Below are 13,800 nucleotides of genomic sequence, written 5' to 3'. Positions count from 1 at the left end.
GAAGCCCATAGTAGATGCTGGTGTTTGTGAAGAATGGGGAAGTGATCCACACAGAGGATCTCCAAAATGTGGATCCATTGACACTAGAGACATTTGAGGAGATTCTGGCAAGCACGGGGTCTGTTGTTTTCTGTATTTTGGTATGTGAGAGCACGCGACATGTATATCTAGCAAGTAGTATCGTTAGTATGAGATATACGGTTTCTGGAGCAATCCGGATATATAAACTGAAAGATCCCTCTACCAGAAATGAAGTCAAAGACATTTTATATTTTGAGGTTGTTAGAAACCCTCTATACCTCAGGATATTTAAGGATATCCAGAAAAGCAATCCCCTGCGAAGAAAAGGAAATACGATGGATAGTCTGGGAAGCAGTGCAGGGGATTTCTCGCAAGTAGGCCCCGTAGTGAAGGCTGTGTTTATAGGAAATGAGCTTGACTTGGTGTACAATACAGATCTGCAGAAAAAGGTGTTTCGAAATGGAGAGAAGAGAGGGTCTTTTGCCTCTACAGTTATCGGAGGGGTGGTATTTTTCCTATCCTTTATTCTGTTATTTTTCTTCATGGTATGTTTTTTCTACATCCTGTTAAAGTTTGTGCTGCTTGTGTGATTAACTGCACAGATCTGCTTGTAAGTTTCCAAACCTGAAAGTCCTCGAAAATTAAATAGGCTCGAATATTAAATCACTTAATAAATCCCCCTTAAAGTCTTATGATGACCATTACAGATAAAAGGAAGTCCATTCCAGCATCTAGCGATGTCTAACCTTGATTTTTCCACCTATTCGATATACTTTGAATGGAAAATCTTCCGATGCACTGCACTCTTTGAGTCAAAGGTTTGCCCTTGCTGCACGTGCATATTCTGTAATCTGAAGACTTCTTTATTATAATATTTTGTCTAGTTTTTTATAGGTTTTGGGTAAGATGGCTCTATTTTTCCTAAGGTAACAAAAGAAAAGCCCCCAGAATGGACATTCTATCGGAAGATGGTGAGGGAGTATTTGACGAGAGAGTTAGAGTCCGCAAGAGAAATGTGCTTTCAAACATAACAAATAAGTCAGGGGACATATCTATGGCCTACAAGGATGGTAATGGAAAGGATGTAAAGATTGACAGAGAAAAGGATATTGAAGATCAAGATGGATTTCTGAGTGGGACTGGTCCTGGAAATGTGATCAGAGGAAAAGTTGTTTTCAAGGATTTTACTTCGGAGGATGGACGAAACCAGGATACTGGTGAAAGGAAGGCAGAGAGTAAGGAAAATGGAAGTGACAGTGTGGTGTCTAGGATTCAGAAGGAGTTTGAGGAGCTGAAAGAAATGCATAGAAAGGCACTAGGAGCTCGAAGAAAGCTAATAAAGACAATGGAGAAAGAAATGTCTGAACTAAAGCAAAGGATGGAGGCCAAGCAGAAGGTAGAGATGGAGAATCTCAAAAGACAATATGATGAAAAGCTTCGGGAGAAACAGGAGGCGTACAAAAGAATTTGTAAGGAAAAGATTCTCGAGTACAAAAGAAAGCTTGATGAGGCCTATAGAGTAAAGGTTATGGAACTTAAGGAAAGATACGGGGCGTTAAGAAAAAAAAAGAGCTAAGCAAGCAGTGCTACAGGATAAGATGTTATGGGATGGATAGAAGAGTTGTTAAATTCTATTTGCATTTTATTTTTCCTCTGGGTTATAATAAACCCACTTCTTTGTATCTAAAGGGCAAACGTTTTTGGAGCTCAGCCACCTTGTTATACAATGTGTGTGGAATGCATGGTTGCAAATACCCCATGAAACCTTACATTCATCATTGCTTATGACACCATTCTGGCATTCCACGCAAGTGTCCATTATATGGTTCCTGCATATTGCACAGGTTTCGATCTTCATGTCTAGAGACCATAGAGCAACAAGATTCCATTTCTTTAGCTTTATTATTTCCTTGTTTTCCATGGAATTTGTATATTTGAGGGGTTTATTTCCAGCCCCTTAGACACCATTCCGGGATTAAGATGGAGAGTAATGAGGCAACGAGGAATCTAGAAGATGATTCTAAGGGCAGGGATGGCAGGAGAGTGGGGTGGTATGGGCTGTCCGCGCAATCTCTACAGGAGAATGGAGGAGAGGGGCGCCTAAGAATTGAAAGGAATAATGAAGTGATGAGTTCTAGAGACGGTATGAAAGGAGGGGATGAGAGATGGAGCAATGGACAGAAGGGCAAGGGAGGAACCTTCCCAACTGACTGGGAGAAAAGGACAGAAGAACACAATAGATGGGGATCAAAGAAGCATATGAGATTCACCATGATGGATGGGATGACTGAGAGAGGAAATGGATGTGGGAGTAAAGAAATCGAAGGAAGGAGTATAAGAGAAAGTAAGCATTATAGAATGAAATTAGAGAACAGAAGGGGGCCAACGGAGTGTGCGGGAAGGAGAAATGAAAATAGGATAGAAAGGGCCTCATGTTATTTGCACGGCTCTGCGTTAGAAGATAAGGAAGTCAATATTGTAAAGATAGAAGACATGTTGTGTAGTGATATAATTGGAAGTATTGTTGTTGATGTCCCAGGGGATGAAATAGTTCCTATACTTTGTTTTTTTGAGAGACATGAAGGATTGAGCGGCTTGAGGTTATCGGGCTTTTCCTCAACGGCAGCAAAGGAGGGCAAGGATGTAAGATCACCTCCTCCTGGCAGAAAAGAAGAAGTAGAAGCTAGAGAGGGGCTTATAGACAAAGAAGAAGGGATAGATGGTGGTAGCAGAAGAAAGAGAAGGATAGAAGATGAAAGGAGGAACAATAAGGAGAAGAAGATCTTCACCAAGAGCAAGGCTGAAGATTGCGACAAAGAGCCTTCTCCTGTAGAGCTTAACGATTGTAGATATAGATACTTTCTGAAGAGAGTTTTTCCAACAATGCAAAAGGATGATGAACGAGCTTTGAAGTACATTGTTAGCCAGAGAGACATGCTTTTGAACAGAACAAAAAGCAATAGAGCGGAAATTCCAGAGATTTGTAGTGGACCTGTTAAGGCACCTATGAACATTATTTCCTGCATTCCAGAGGTTCCTGAAACCGGATTTACCAAAGAGGAAGACAAGCTAGCTTCTGAGCTCATCTACAAATATGGAAACAACTTCAAGAAGATCCGGGAGCTTGCGCCACACCTAAGGACAGAGAAGTGTGTCCTGAAGTACTATCTGATGAAAGACAAAACCTATTCATATATGAAGCATAAGTCTGGAAGGATCTCTGACTCTGAGGTTAAGCTTATAATTGAAAGCACGTGGTCTGAGTACGAGAGGAATGTGTTCATCCAACACTTTAGGATTTTTGGGAAATCATGGGCAAAGTACCAACCGTTGATAAACAAGTCTGAAAGGGACCTAAAAATGTTTTTTAGATACTACACAAAGTTCATCCTGCCGTCGAGTGAAAGCACTAGTACGACAGTGTCCATGGCTCCAAGAAGAGTTTCGATCAGTAAAGAGGATGTGTTGAAGAAATGGACGATAGACGAAAGGCAGGTGTTTGCCATATATTTTCCATACTACAACAAGAATTGGGTATTGATGGCAGCATATTTTCCAGCAAAAACGTCTGGGGATCTGCGACAGTACTATAACAGATACTACAAAAGCCTCAGCTACAATGAACAGAGGCTTGAAGCCAGCTTGTATGATTTCGGGCAAAGGGTTACAACGCCGCCAGTAAGACATATTGGGAATGCCAGAGAAGAAGTTGTGTTCTGTGGAACGGCCGGGGTTCTGTTTAAGAAATGATAAGATTATTGAATATCTGTGATGATTAAATTCTTTAGGTTTAGCTTAGTAAGATAGAAAAGCGATTTTTTGCAGAAAAAATTGCCCTCTGATGGATACGTATAACGAGTATCTTCTGGAAAAGATATGTGAATTGTTTCCGCGTAAAGAAGCAGAGGTTTTTATAGAGGAGAGTGAGAAGCAGAGGCCAACTACCATACGAATAAACACCCTCTTGAAACACAGGAAGGATGTCTCTAAGCTCTTGCGTGGAAGAGGAGTAGATCTTGATGATCTTAGTTGGACTGACAGTGGATGTGTTGTCTTCAAGTCGTCTGTGCCCATTGGAGCGACTCCCGAGTATCTTGCAGGATACTACTGTCTTCAAGGAGCTGCATCCATGCTTCCTGTTCTTAACATGGAGCTCAAGGAAGGTCTGACTGTTGTTGACTTGTGTGCGGCGCCAGGAGGGAAGACAACGCACATTGCTGCATTGATGGAGAATACTGGGATAATATATGCAAATGATGTGAATGAAGACAGGATGGCAGGATTGAAAAGCAATATACAGAGGATGGGTGTTCGAAACTGCATAGTGATGAACATGGATGGAAGAAAGGTGAATGTTGGAAAAGTGGACAGGGTTTTATTGGATGCCCCCTGTTCTGGAACCGGGGTGATATCGAAGGACCCTTCTGTGAAGACTACCAGAACAAGAAGTGAAATAGATAGAATGGCCACACTACAGAAAGAGCTTATACTCCATGGATTTGAGATGTTAAGGCCTGGGGGGATATTGATGTATTCTACATGCTCTGTGCTTGTCAAGGAAAACGAGGAGGTTGTTAACTATCTTCTCACGAAATGCCCCTCTGCTAAAATGGCCCAGTGCGAGGTCGACATTGGAAAGGATGGATTCATGAGCTTCAAGGGAAGGAACTACAATGGGTCGCTTAAGATGGCCAGAAGAATTTACCCACATGTTCATAATATGGACGGGTTTTTCTATGCAAAGATCGTGAAAAAAAATTAAAAGTTATGGACTTCTCTAGTGTTCATGATAAATCCTTGAAACATTATTCTTTGAATGAAACTGGTTACAGAAATATTTGATATCTATGAGGCATATGAAGGTGTGATAAACAAAACACTAGATGATAGGGCAATTGAGTTTGGTGGCAGTGCTTTGGAGATGTGCTGAAGCAACAGATACGGGAAGTTCGTTGTATTCAGTCCTCCCATCGAACTCTCCTCTTTTTGATCAAGGGTTTATGGGATCTATACCTCAAGTGCAGGCTATCAGTGTACCTACAAGCAAGCCTGGGCAACTTCTGTCATTCACGCCCGAAGGATCCGGAAATGGTCAACAGGTGGCTATGACACCTATGGCTCTCCAACCACCAGGGAACGCTCAATATGCAAATGTATGTGATATGTCTGAGAAAAAAGAGCAGCTCAAGAAGTGTTTGGCTGATCAACTCAATAAGTTCAAAAACATATTAGAGAATTGTAGGAAGACTTTGGGTGAGAATGCTAAGGAGTGTTGTATTGATCAGAAATGTCTTGACCTTCTAAACGGAGGAAACACTTCTTGTAATGAGGAGGACAATGGAAAAGATTGTAAAGATAAGAATTGCCGGGATAAGATTGCAGATGAAATTGTCAAGAATCTCAACTTAGACCAGCTGAAGAAATCCTTGCTAGACTCTCTCAAGGGAAGCTTAAAAAAAATAGGAAACAAGCTTGGGAGCTTGACCTCATGTAGTAGAGGAGAAGGAAACTGTGACGAAGAAAACAACATCATGTCTCCTCTTGGGCCTGGGAAGGGTGTACCACCAGGCGTGTTGATATATCCCATAGAACAGAGCAAGTATGAAGCAATAACAAATATTCTGGACCGCCAACAGAAGTTTCCTCAGCAAAGAGACATAGAGCAGCCGGATATACAAGGGAATCCGAACAGGTCCTATGACAGGGGACCTCGAGAAGGGTGGGGTAGGGAGTATCCACCAAGAAGGGAATCTCGAGAAGGTAGGAGAAAAAGGCCTAGAGGAACCAAAAGAGATTCTGATGACTGGGAAAGGGAAGAGGACACCCAAGATGAATGGAAGTCCGACCAAAATATCCAAAGCTCTAGACCATATTCCCCCAGGAAGCCAGAGATGCCGTGCACAAAAGAGATGTGTGTAGACATGGATAGATATGATTCTCCAAGCATGAAGGAAGAATGCATCAAGTACTGCAAAGATTACAGGAGAAAGGACACCAAGAAGAGCAAAGATGAAGAGAAGGAGGAGTTTAGCGAATTGACGAGCGATTCGTGCTATGACGAAAAGAAGTGACATTATACCCACAACTTGAATACTCGATAGGCCGCTGGCAATATCAAGAGATGAAGTCTTGACTTGTTTATAGTTGCATTATACATAGCGGGTTTATTGATTGTAATAATACCATCCTTTCCCCTCCAATCACAATAAACACGCATTAATTATTTATTCTTAGGGCTGATCTAACTCACAGAGTAAGTCCGAAGTCTATTGGAAAGACATGGTCTTTTGTAAGGGGGATTGGTGTCTCTTCTATATCCTCGTCCTTTACATTTGTGAATGGCTTTGCAGTTAATTCTATGCTTGTATAGCCCAGAAGACATGCGTCCAAAAATGCGTCTGTATAGTATGTATGATCCATTTCGAACATGGGGTATCTTGTGTTCTGATGTAAGTGGGGAGGGAATTCGATAAATCCATAGGGAATATCACCCAAAGCATGAATGAGCTTGCGATCCCCAAGAAGGCAACAAAGCACCAGTTCCCATATGAGGAGGTTGTTCTCAAGGAGAAGAGTGAAAGATATCCAATGTGGGTGAATTACGATGGATTGATCATACTAGAGACATTTCGGGAGTCCTCTCGCCAAGCTAGTGACTTTCTGATAGCTATTGCAGAGCCCATGAGCAGGCCTCTCAGAGTGCATGAATTCCAAATCACAGCATACTCTCTGTATGCTGCAGTCAGTGTTGGGTTGACGACTGGAGACATCATCGAGACGCTGGATCGGTTTTCCAAGAACCATCTCCCGAGGTCTGTTAAGGTGTTTATCACTGAATGCACACTGAGTTATGGGAAAGTGAAGCTTGTCATGAAGGAAAACAGCTTTTTTCTAGAGGCTGCAAATGAGTCTGTGTACAAGATATTGTCTGAGGATACTGTGATAAGATCACACACCGTCGGTGGTCCTAAGGAAAAAGGAGGCCTGTCGATTGAAGTTGAGAATGTAGAGATGGTGAAGAAGCGATGCATTGAGGTTGATTATCCGTTGATTGAGGAATACGACTTCAGGAATGACAATGTGCTTCGGAGCCTCAAGATAGACCTGAAGCCTACCACAATCATTCGGTCTTACCAAGAGATATGTCTCAACAAGATGTTTGGAAATGGAAGAGCAAGATCTGGAATAATTGTATTGCCTTGTGGATCTGGAAAGACCATTGTTGGGATCACAGCAATAAGTACGATCAAGAAGAGCTGCCTAGTGCTGTGCACGTCTGCAGTGTCCGTTGAGCAATGGAGGCAGCAAACGCAACAGTTCACAAACATATCCCCTGATAATGTAGGAAGGTTTACTTCTGATCACAAAGAGTGGCCAAGGGATGACTGCGGGATAGTTGTTACAACATATACGATGCTTGCATATACAGGAAAGCGATCCTACGAGGCGCAAAAGATCATGGATCTTATACGAAAGACCGAATGGGGATTGCTTGTCCTTGATGAGGTTCATGTTGTACCTGCAATGATGTTTAGGAGAGTTCTGTCACTGGTGTCTCATCACTGCAAGCTTGGGCTTACTGCAACTCTTGTAAGAGAGGATGATAAAATTGAAGATCTGAACTTCTTAATTGGACCCAAGCTCTATGAAGCTGACTGGCAGGATCTGAGTGCTAAGGGGCACATAGCCAAGGTGTCATGTGTAGAGGTATGGTGCGGGATGACCGGGGATTTCTACAGAGAGTATCTCTCTCAGCCGACCCGGAGAAGAAGGCTTCTATCTATAATGAATCCGACGAAATTTCAGGTGTGTGAGTACTTGATAAATAAGCATGAAAGTAGGGGGGACAAGATCATTGTTTTTTCTGACAGTGTATATGCGCTGAAGGCATATGCTCTGAAGCTTGGAAAGCCATTTATTTACGGGCCTACAGGGCAAACAGAAAGGATGAGGATTCTGAAGCAATTCCAGACAAATCCGGTCATCAACACGATATTTTTGAGTAAGGTTGGAGACACATCGATAGATCTTCCTGAGGCAACATGCCTGATACAGATAAGTAGCCACTTTGGAAGCCGAAGGCAGGAAGCGCAAAGACTTGGAAGAATTCTCAGGGCAAAAAGGAGAAATGACCCCGACTTCAGGGTCTATTTCTACTCTCTGGTGAGCAAGGACACTGATGAGATGTTCTACTCGAGCAAAAGACAGCAGTTCTTAATAGACCAAGGATACACATTCACAATACTTACAGACATACCCGAGGTACATGAAAACGAACATTGTGTATACAAGACAAAAGGGCAGCAAAGAGAATTACTGGCAGGGGTGCTGCTTGCGTCTGAAAAGGAGCTAGAAAGTGAGGAAAGCGGCAGCGAAGAGGGAGTTGTATATAACACAGCAAAGCTGAAGAACCTTAGTGGTGCTGACGAGATGGCCTATATTGAAAGAAAGGCTCCGCAGCGTCACACTCTTACCAAGAACGGCAGGAAGAATAGGAAATTGAATCCAAAGCCTTAGGATTCGAGACCTTGATCCCTTATGAACTTTACATCCAATGAAGAGGAAAGGCTCAAAGAGGTGCTGAAGTCGAAGAGGAAGGAAGAAGTGCTGGTTGAGCTCTCCAAGGAGATTGAGAGAAAAGAAAAGGAAATGATGGGAAGTATTTCTCAGGACTACATGGACATAATCAGCAAGTGTAGTGATTTGGAAAAGACCAAGCAAAGGCTGGGAGGGATTATAAACACAAATAACGAGCTGGTTTCTTCTATTTCTGACGCTGTTATACAATACACCGATGCCCTCCACGAGATTGAAGAAAACACCATAATAGAATCACGGCTTGACCTAGTTGTGTCTGAATTGAAGGAGATCTTAGGATTTATAGGTATTGCATCTGAGTACGAGAGCATTGATAAGAATATGAGGGAAGATCCATTGTACTACTATAACATGGCAAAGAGTGTGGTGTCCATGGAGAAGAAGCTTTGCTTGTTAGAGAAGTATAGATTCTTTGTGAGTGCAAACCAGATATGCATCAAATCAAGAAAGATGCTTGTAAATCTGATGATGAAGGATATTGATCTATGGATTGGGAATGCTAGCAATAATGTTCGGGAAGGCGGTGTTGAGATAAACAGGATTCTCTGGGAGAAGAAAGAGTCTCATATATTTGATCCTCTTGGCACTCTCCGGGATTTGTTTATATCCAAAACCTTTCTATGCATTCTTCATGAATCAAGAAGGTTGGGGGCCGGGACGGTCATTGTGGAGAGAGTAAATGAGAAAAGGAAGGAGTTTGTGAAGGATGTTGCTGCTAAGGATGATCCTAATGCGATTTCTGATACTGCGGGATTTATCCTGTGGAGCCATTACCTTGAATCTCTTGACACAGGCTTCAGAATCCATGCCAAGCTTGCATTTGATATTCTATCCAGAAACAAGATGTTGTTCGAAAGCCACAACTTCTCCCAGATAAGAGAAGCACTCATCTCTCTCCGAAGGCTTACTGTTCACCTTGGGATCGACTACGAGAGTGTAGATAGGATTATAAGCTCTGTGGCAATTAACTACTTTGAAACGAGGGGGCCTAAGGATATTGATCCTGATGCAGACGGAATGGAGCAACTGAAGTCTTCGATGATGACTTTTATTGACGAGTGTAATGGCTTTGTGTCTAGTATATTTCAATTTTCCAATGAGCTTGATGAGCTTCTTGCAAAGAGAATAGATCAGCATCTGTGCAGCCTTATTGACAGGAGTAAGGGAGACATGGATTCCTTTATCGAAGCACAATCTACTGCTTCAGAGATTTTGAAGTATTCGATCGAAAAAAATGATTTCTACAGGAACATTGAGTTTAGATGTTTGTCGGAGATAGATAAGGGAAACAAAAAGTTCATGGAGGAAGTAATAAAACAGAAGGAAAAGGAAATTGATGAACTTTTCAAGATTGTTACCAAGAATGACGACTTTGGGGTTGATCTCCTCAAGGTATTTTCTATGGCTAGAAGCCTGAAGTTCCCTGCAAATATAAATACAACAATAAAAAGAACTCTAGTGTGTTATATCAGAGATAGGTTTGCAGCTGAGATAAACGATAAGAGTTTGAGCCCACAAGACAAAAAGGTTGTGGAAGGGCATTTATGTAGTTTCTATGGGTATCTCAGAAATAACGAGCCGTCTCTTCATAGCATACTTGAGCCAGATGTAAAACATGAGAGGCCGTAGCATCCCTCGGTACAATAAATGGAGTAATGAATCTATTTGCTTGAATAGTACCACCTATTTTTTATTTCTCTAACGACCGAATAAACCTTTCGTCGAAAACAACCTCTATGGATACCTTGGACCAGCTGAATGGGTCAAACATCACAATGGATCTTTTAACATGGTCGGCGATTGGAGGAGCGTTGAATGTTACAAAGCACTTGTACATTCTGCAGAAGATATACTTTCTTCTGAGAATATTATCATAGGCCTTTACTTGTAGCTTATCATTTGGAAATGTGTAGAAAATATAGAAGAGTGTTTCCTCATGTAGATTATCCATCTTCATGTCCTCTATGTTGACCTTGAAAATTCCCTCGTTTGGTGCTTTTGGGTAGCAGTTTGGGAGCATCCTGGAGAGAAGGGATTGCGGGTAGTATGTAGACGGATCCTGATACCTTTTTTCTCTAACTATTGACAGTATTTCGGCCAGCTTGTCCTTGTTCATGTCATGAACTGCATGGTGGTCCTGCTGGATCTGTTCAAGCTTTTTCTGGATATTTACCATTGGGTTAGGAATCCAGAGTGTATATCAATCGGGCGGAAACAGCCCTGGTAGGTATGGCACAGAAAAGCCGCAGAGAGTTAATTGAGTGGATAAGATCACTGGGAATCGAGATTTCTGCAATTGAAGAGCTCGGGAAGGGTGTGGTGATATGTAGGATTCTGTCTCTAATTCACACTGACTTCCCTTCAAACTACGTCCGGAACCCAGATGGAGAGCACGATTACTTGAGGAACATGAAAGCATGTCAGGGATTCTTTGCATCGAGAAACATAAAACTCTATTTCCCTGTCGACAAGCTGGTTAAATGCAAAATGCAAGACAATCTAGAGGTGGCGCAATGGCTAGCAAAGTATTATTCCAAGAACATGGGAGAGAGGAAGCCCAGAGAGAGCACTAGAGATGAAAGTCTAGGAACCTCTGCTTCTTCCTCCGTTAACTCACATTGCTCTGGGTGCAAGAACATTAAAGAGATAGTGGATGCAAAAGACAATAGAATTAGAGAGCTGGAAAGTACACTTTCAAGAATGGAGGATAGGATTACACAGATGGAGACTGAAAAACGCACCATTGAGGAGCAAGCAACCATCTCTGGTCCAAAGGGATTTGAGGATGAAGAAGTCAAGTCCTTGCTTATAGCTTTTGAAAAGGAAAGAGACTTTTACTTCAAGAAACTATTCACTGTCGAGAAATACTTTCTAGAGAAAAAGGGACTTGATGAAAGCCTCAAGAATGATGTGCTTAGTATTCTTTATGAAGAAAACAATGAATGATATGTAAGGATCCTAGAGCGTGCCTTATTGGAGTGGATCTTATTAAATTCCAGAATGATGTTTCCATGTTTTCTTTAAGTTATAAGATAAACAAACATCAATGGAAAGTCCTGGATGCTTGAGGAGGCAGGCTATGTTGTATTCTATACCTCTTCTTCTAGTGGCAAGCCATTTTCCAGGGCCATATCTATTTGTTCTATCCATTCCTTCTTCCTTGATTGCATTTCTTGTTCCAGGCACAAAGAGAAGAATGTATATATCAAACTCTCTGTTTATTCTTTCTCTATTATTTCCAGAGCTATATTTCCTGTGCTATGGCTTCACAATGGCTGCAATATATGTGTCTGTAAGTAATCTTTGTATGGACAGATTTCGCAGAGAAAACCTGGTAATAGCAGGGATGATGGAATCCGTAGGAATGCTCCTGTCGTTGTATTCTCTGAAGAATAACGTGGTGTCAATGTTCCTTGCGGTTTTTCATTTTCTTATCATACATCGCTTGATGTCTCCTCCGATAGAAAGCGATGACTATGGACAAGCATATAAGAAGATAGCCTGGCTCCTAAGAGAAGCTTCATTTACTGACAGAGCTAATGAATATAGAGAGGTTGTGGGATGCAGGGGGATAGTGATTCCTGAATTCAGAATCGATCTTTGGACCCCACTGCTCATGGGAAGGCTATCATGCCTTTCTAAGGCCATCATCTGTTGTTCATCACTGATCCCCATCGGAAAGTCACACTGGATGGGGTTTGTAGTATACTCACTATCGTTTTTACCTGTAGAATGGGCTTGTGCAGGTCTTTCATTTTTCTGTGACTTTACTCCTGGGCATCCCTTCTACAGACTAGTTAGTGCACAAGTTTTATATTTGATAACCAGATGAGGGGGCCCGAGCTATAGATAGAGGGCTCCATGATATAAAAACAAATATATGACCCCTACAAATGTTATCACCTGGTGCCCGCAGGCGCTTATCGAAGGAGGAGGATATGCTGAAAGACTCCACAGGTGATGAAAGAAAGCTCTTCAGAGCATGCCCTAGGGGCCCGAAGGAAAACAGAAACTACAAGGTTTGGGATATATATTTCACACTTGGAGGAGACTCTTTGTATGCAGGAAGGATTCTGAAGGCGGTGATGGAGTTTCCAGATTGCTATCCTCTTCAGCCGCCCACTCTCAAGTTTGTTTCGAAAATGTTCCACCCAAATATCTATGAAGATGGAAAAATGTGCATATCCATTCTTGAGGAGGATGCCCCTGACCCAACAGGATATGGGGACTCCAAAGACAAGTGGGCACCTGTTCAGAACATCAGAACGATTCTTCTATCGATCATTGTAATCCTCAATGCTCCAAATACATCATCTCCAGCAAATGTCGATGCCTCTGTGATGCACAGGGACAATCACGAAGAATATGCCAAGAAAGTCATCAAGATTGCTCGAGAAGAAGACGAGAAGCTTAGAAGCACAGATCCGCAGGCCAGGGAAATAGCATTGGAAATGGAATCCGAGGATTAGGTACCAACTTCAATAAAATATTTTCTGATATCAATATACCTTGTTGGGAGACTTTTTTGACTTTTTGGGTTTATTTCTCAATACAACGGATATCACTCATACCTGAAACAGCTTCTGAAAGTTGGGCAAGATGGAATAATGTCTTAACCATTGTGACACCCCCAAGAGTATAAAGAAGCACTCCCTTGTAGTCAAAACAGTATATGTACATAAAGAACACCTCGCTCAGTAAACATGTAGGGCCAAGAACCCTCTTGTCATAATAAACTCTTAGGATCCTATTGCTCGTTCCTTTGTGATGCTTCCCCAGCAAGGTCGACATGTGGAAGTATATAAAATGAGAGATGAGGTCGAATATTATGTACAGAGATAGAATCTGTAAGTATTCAACTCTCTTCTGGATGATTCGAAGCGATATCACAACTGTGGAAACCCTGTCTGTTATCATGTCTAGGCTTGACCCTAGAAGAGAGCACTGATTGAGCATCCTTGCAAGATGCCCATCAAAGAAATCAAGGAGAGATGATAGGCCATATAGAACAACAAACGCTGATCCAGATACAAAGGTAGATGCAATCAGGAGTCCAATTCTGAAATATCCAATTGTGTTCGGAACATTGAACATCACACTTAACTTCATCTTGCAAAATGGGGTAGCATGATCTTTGTTTTGAAGTTCTCAGCATGAGAGAGCGAAAGAAAATAAAAAGCA

At 41.9% G+C, this 13,800-nt stretch overlaps 13 protein-coding genes across 13 annotated transcripts; 10 read left to right on the top strand and 3 right to left on the bottom strand.

The window, feature by feature from the left end:
• Positions 1–14: 14 nt before the first annotated feature.
• On the top strand, positions 15–611 carry EROM_010920 (hypothetical protein; the record flags this gene model as incomplete). The annotated part of the gene is made up of 1 exon (XM_009265658.1): positions 15–611. The coding sequence occupies one exon, from the start codon at positions 15–17 to the stop codon at positions 609–611; it is 597 nt and encodes a 198-aa protein (XP_009263933.1).
• Positions 612–970: 359 nt separating this feature from the next.
• EROM_010910 (hypothetical protein) lies at positions 971–1,597 on the top strand (the record flags this gene model as incomplete). The annotated part of the gene is made up of 1 exon (XM_009265657.1): positions 971–1,597. One exon carries the CDS (start codon positions 971–973, stop codon positions 1,595–1,597), a length of 627 nt encoding a protein of 208 aa, XP_009263932.1.
• A 66-nt stretch (positions 1,598–1,663) lies between these two features.
• Positions 1,664–1,879, bottom strand: EROM_010900 (SCF ubiquitin ligase and anaphase-promoting; the record flags this gene model as incomplete). Its single annotated transcript, XM_009265656.1, has 1 exon — positions 1,664–1,879. One exon carries the CDS (start codon positions 1,877–1,879, stop codon positions 1,664–1,666), a length of 216 nt encoding a protein of 71 aa, XP_009263931.1.
• Positions 1,880–2,001: 122 nt separating this feature from the next.
• On the top strand, positions 2,002–3,771 carry EROM_010890 (hypothetical protein; the record flags this gene model as incomplete). Its single annotated transcript, XM_009265655.1, has 1 exon — positions 2,002–3,771. One exon carries the CDS (start codon positions 2,002–2,004, stop codon positions 3,769–3,771), a length of 1,770 nt encoding a protein of 589 aa, XP_009263930.1.
• A 91-nt stretch (positions 3,772–3,862) lies between these two features.
• On the top strand, positions 3,863–4,783 carry EROM_010880 (NOL1/NOL2/sun tRNA/rRNA cytosine-C5-methylase; the record flags this gene model as incomplete). The annotated part of the gene is made up of 1 exon (XM_009265654.1): positions 3,863–4,783. One exon carries the CDS (start codon positions 3,863–3,865, stop codon positions 4,781–4,783), a length of 921 nt encoding a protein of 306 aa, XP_009263929.1.
• Positions 4,784–4,904: 121 nt separating this feature from the next.
• EROM_010870 (hypothetical protein) lies at positions 4,905–6,092 on the top strand (the record flags this gene model as incomplete). Its single annotated transcript, XM_009265653.1, has 1 exon — positions 4,905–6,092. The coding sequence occupies one exon, from the start codon at positions 4,905–4,907 to the stop codon at positions 6,090–6,092; it is 1,188 nt and encodes a 395-aa protein (XP_009263928.1).
• A 427-nt stretch (positions 6,093–6,519) lies between these two features.
• On the top strand, positions 6,520–8,538 carry EROM_010860 (DNA repair helicase Rad25; the record flags this gene model as incomplete). Its single annotated transcript, XM_009265652.1, has 1 exon — positions 6,520–8,538. One exon carries the CDS (start codon positions 6,520–6,522, stop codon positions 8,536–8,538), a length of 2,019 nt encoding a protein of 672 aa, XP_009263927.1.
• Positions 8,539–8,559: 21 nt separating this feature from the next.
• EROM_010850 (hypothetical protein) lies at positions 8,560–10,248 on the top strand (the record flags this gene model as incomplete). Its single annotated transcript, XM_009265651.1, has 1 exon — positions 8,560–10,248. One exon carries the CDS (start codon positions 8,560–8,562, stop codon positions 10,246–10,248), a length of 1,689 nt encoding a protein of 562 aa, XP_009263926.1.
• Positions 10,249–10,309: 61 nt separating this feature from the next.
• Positions 10,310–10,795, bottom strand: EROM_010840 (general negative regulator of transcription; the record flags this gene model as incomplete). Its single annotated transcript, XM_009265650.1, has 1 exon — positions 10,310–10,795. One exon carries the CDS (start codon positions 10,793–10,795, stop codon positions 10,310–10,312), a length of 486 nt encoding a protein of 161 aa, XP_009263925.1.
• A 53-nt stretch (positions 10,796–10,848) lies between these two features.
• On the top strand, positions 10,849–11,565 carry EROM_010830 (hypothetical protein; the record flags this gene model as incomplete). Its single annotated transcript, XM_009265649.1, has 1 exon — positions 10,849–11,565. One exon carries the CDS (start codon positions 10,849–10,851, stop codon positions 11,563–11,565), a length of 717 nt encoding a protein of 238 aa, XP_009263924.1.
• A 100-nt stretch (positions 11,566–11,665) lies between these two features.
• EROM_010820 (hypothetical protein) lies at positions 11,666–12,451 on the top strand (the record flags this gene model as incomplete). Its single annotated transcript, XM_009265648.1, has 1 exon — positions 11,666–12,451. The coding sequence occupies one exon, from the start codon at positions 11,666–11,668 to the stop codon at positions 12,449–12,451; it is 786 nt and encodes a 261-aa protein (XP_009263923.1).
• A 61-nt stretch (positions 12,452–12,512) lies between these two features.
• On the top strand, positions 12,513–13,088 carry EROM_010810 (ubiquitin conjugating enzyme E2; the record flags this gene model as incomplete). The annotated part of the gene is made up of 1 exon (XM_009265647.1): positions 12,513–13,088. One exon carries the CDS (start codon positions 12,513–12,515, stop codon positions 13,086–13,088), a length of 576 nt encoding a protein of 191 aa, XP_009263922.1.
• A 70-nt stretch (positions 13,089–13,158) lies between these two features.
• EROM_010800 (CDP-diacylglycerol) lies at positions 13,159–13,728 on the bottom strand (the record flags this gene model as incomplete). The annotated part of the gene is made up of 1 exon (XM_009265646.1): positions 13,159–13,728. One exon carries the CDS (start codon positions 13,726–13,728, stop codon positions 13,159–13,161), a length of 570 nt encoding a protein of 189 aa, XP_009263921.1.
• Between the last annotated feature and the right edge of the window lie 72 nt (positions 13,729–13,800).

Source organism: Encephalitozoon romaleae, chromosome I (genome assembly GCF_000280035.1).
Source record: "Encephalitozoon romaleae SJ-2008 chromosome I, complete sequence".
Taxonomy (NCBI): domain Eukaryota; kingdom Fungi; phylum Microsporidia; family Unikaryonidae; genus Encephalitozoon; species Encephalitozoon romaleae.
Note: the sequence above shows the minus strand (reverse complement) of the source record. Positions and strands in the feature narration are given on the sequence as shown.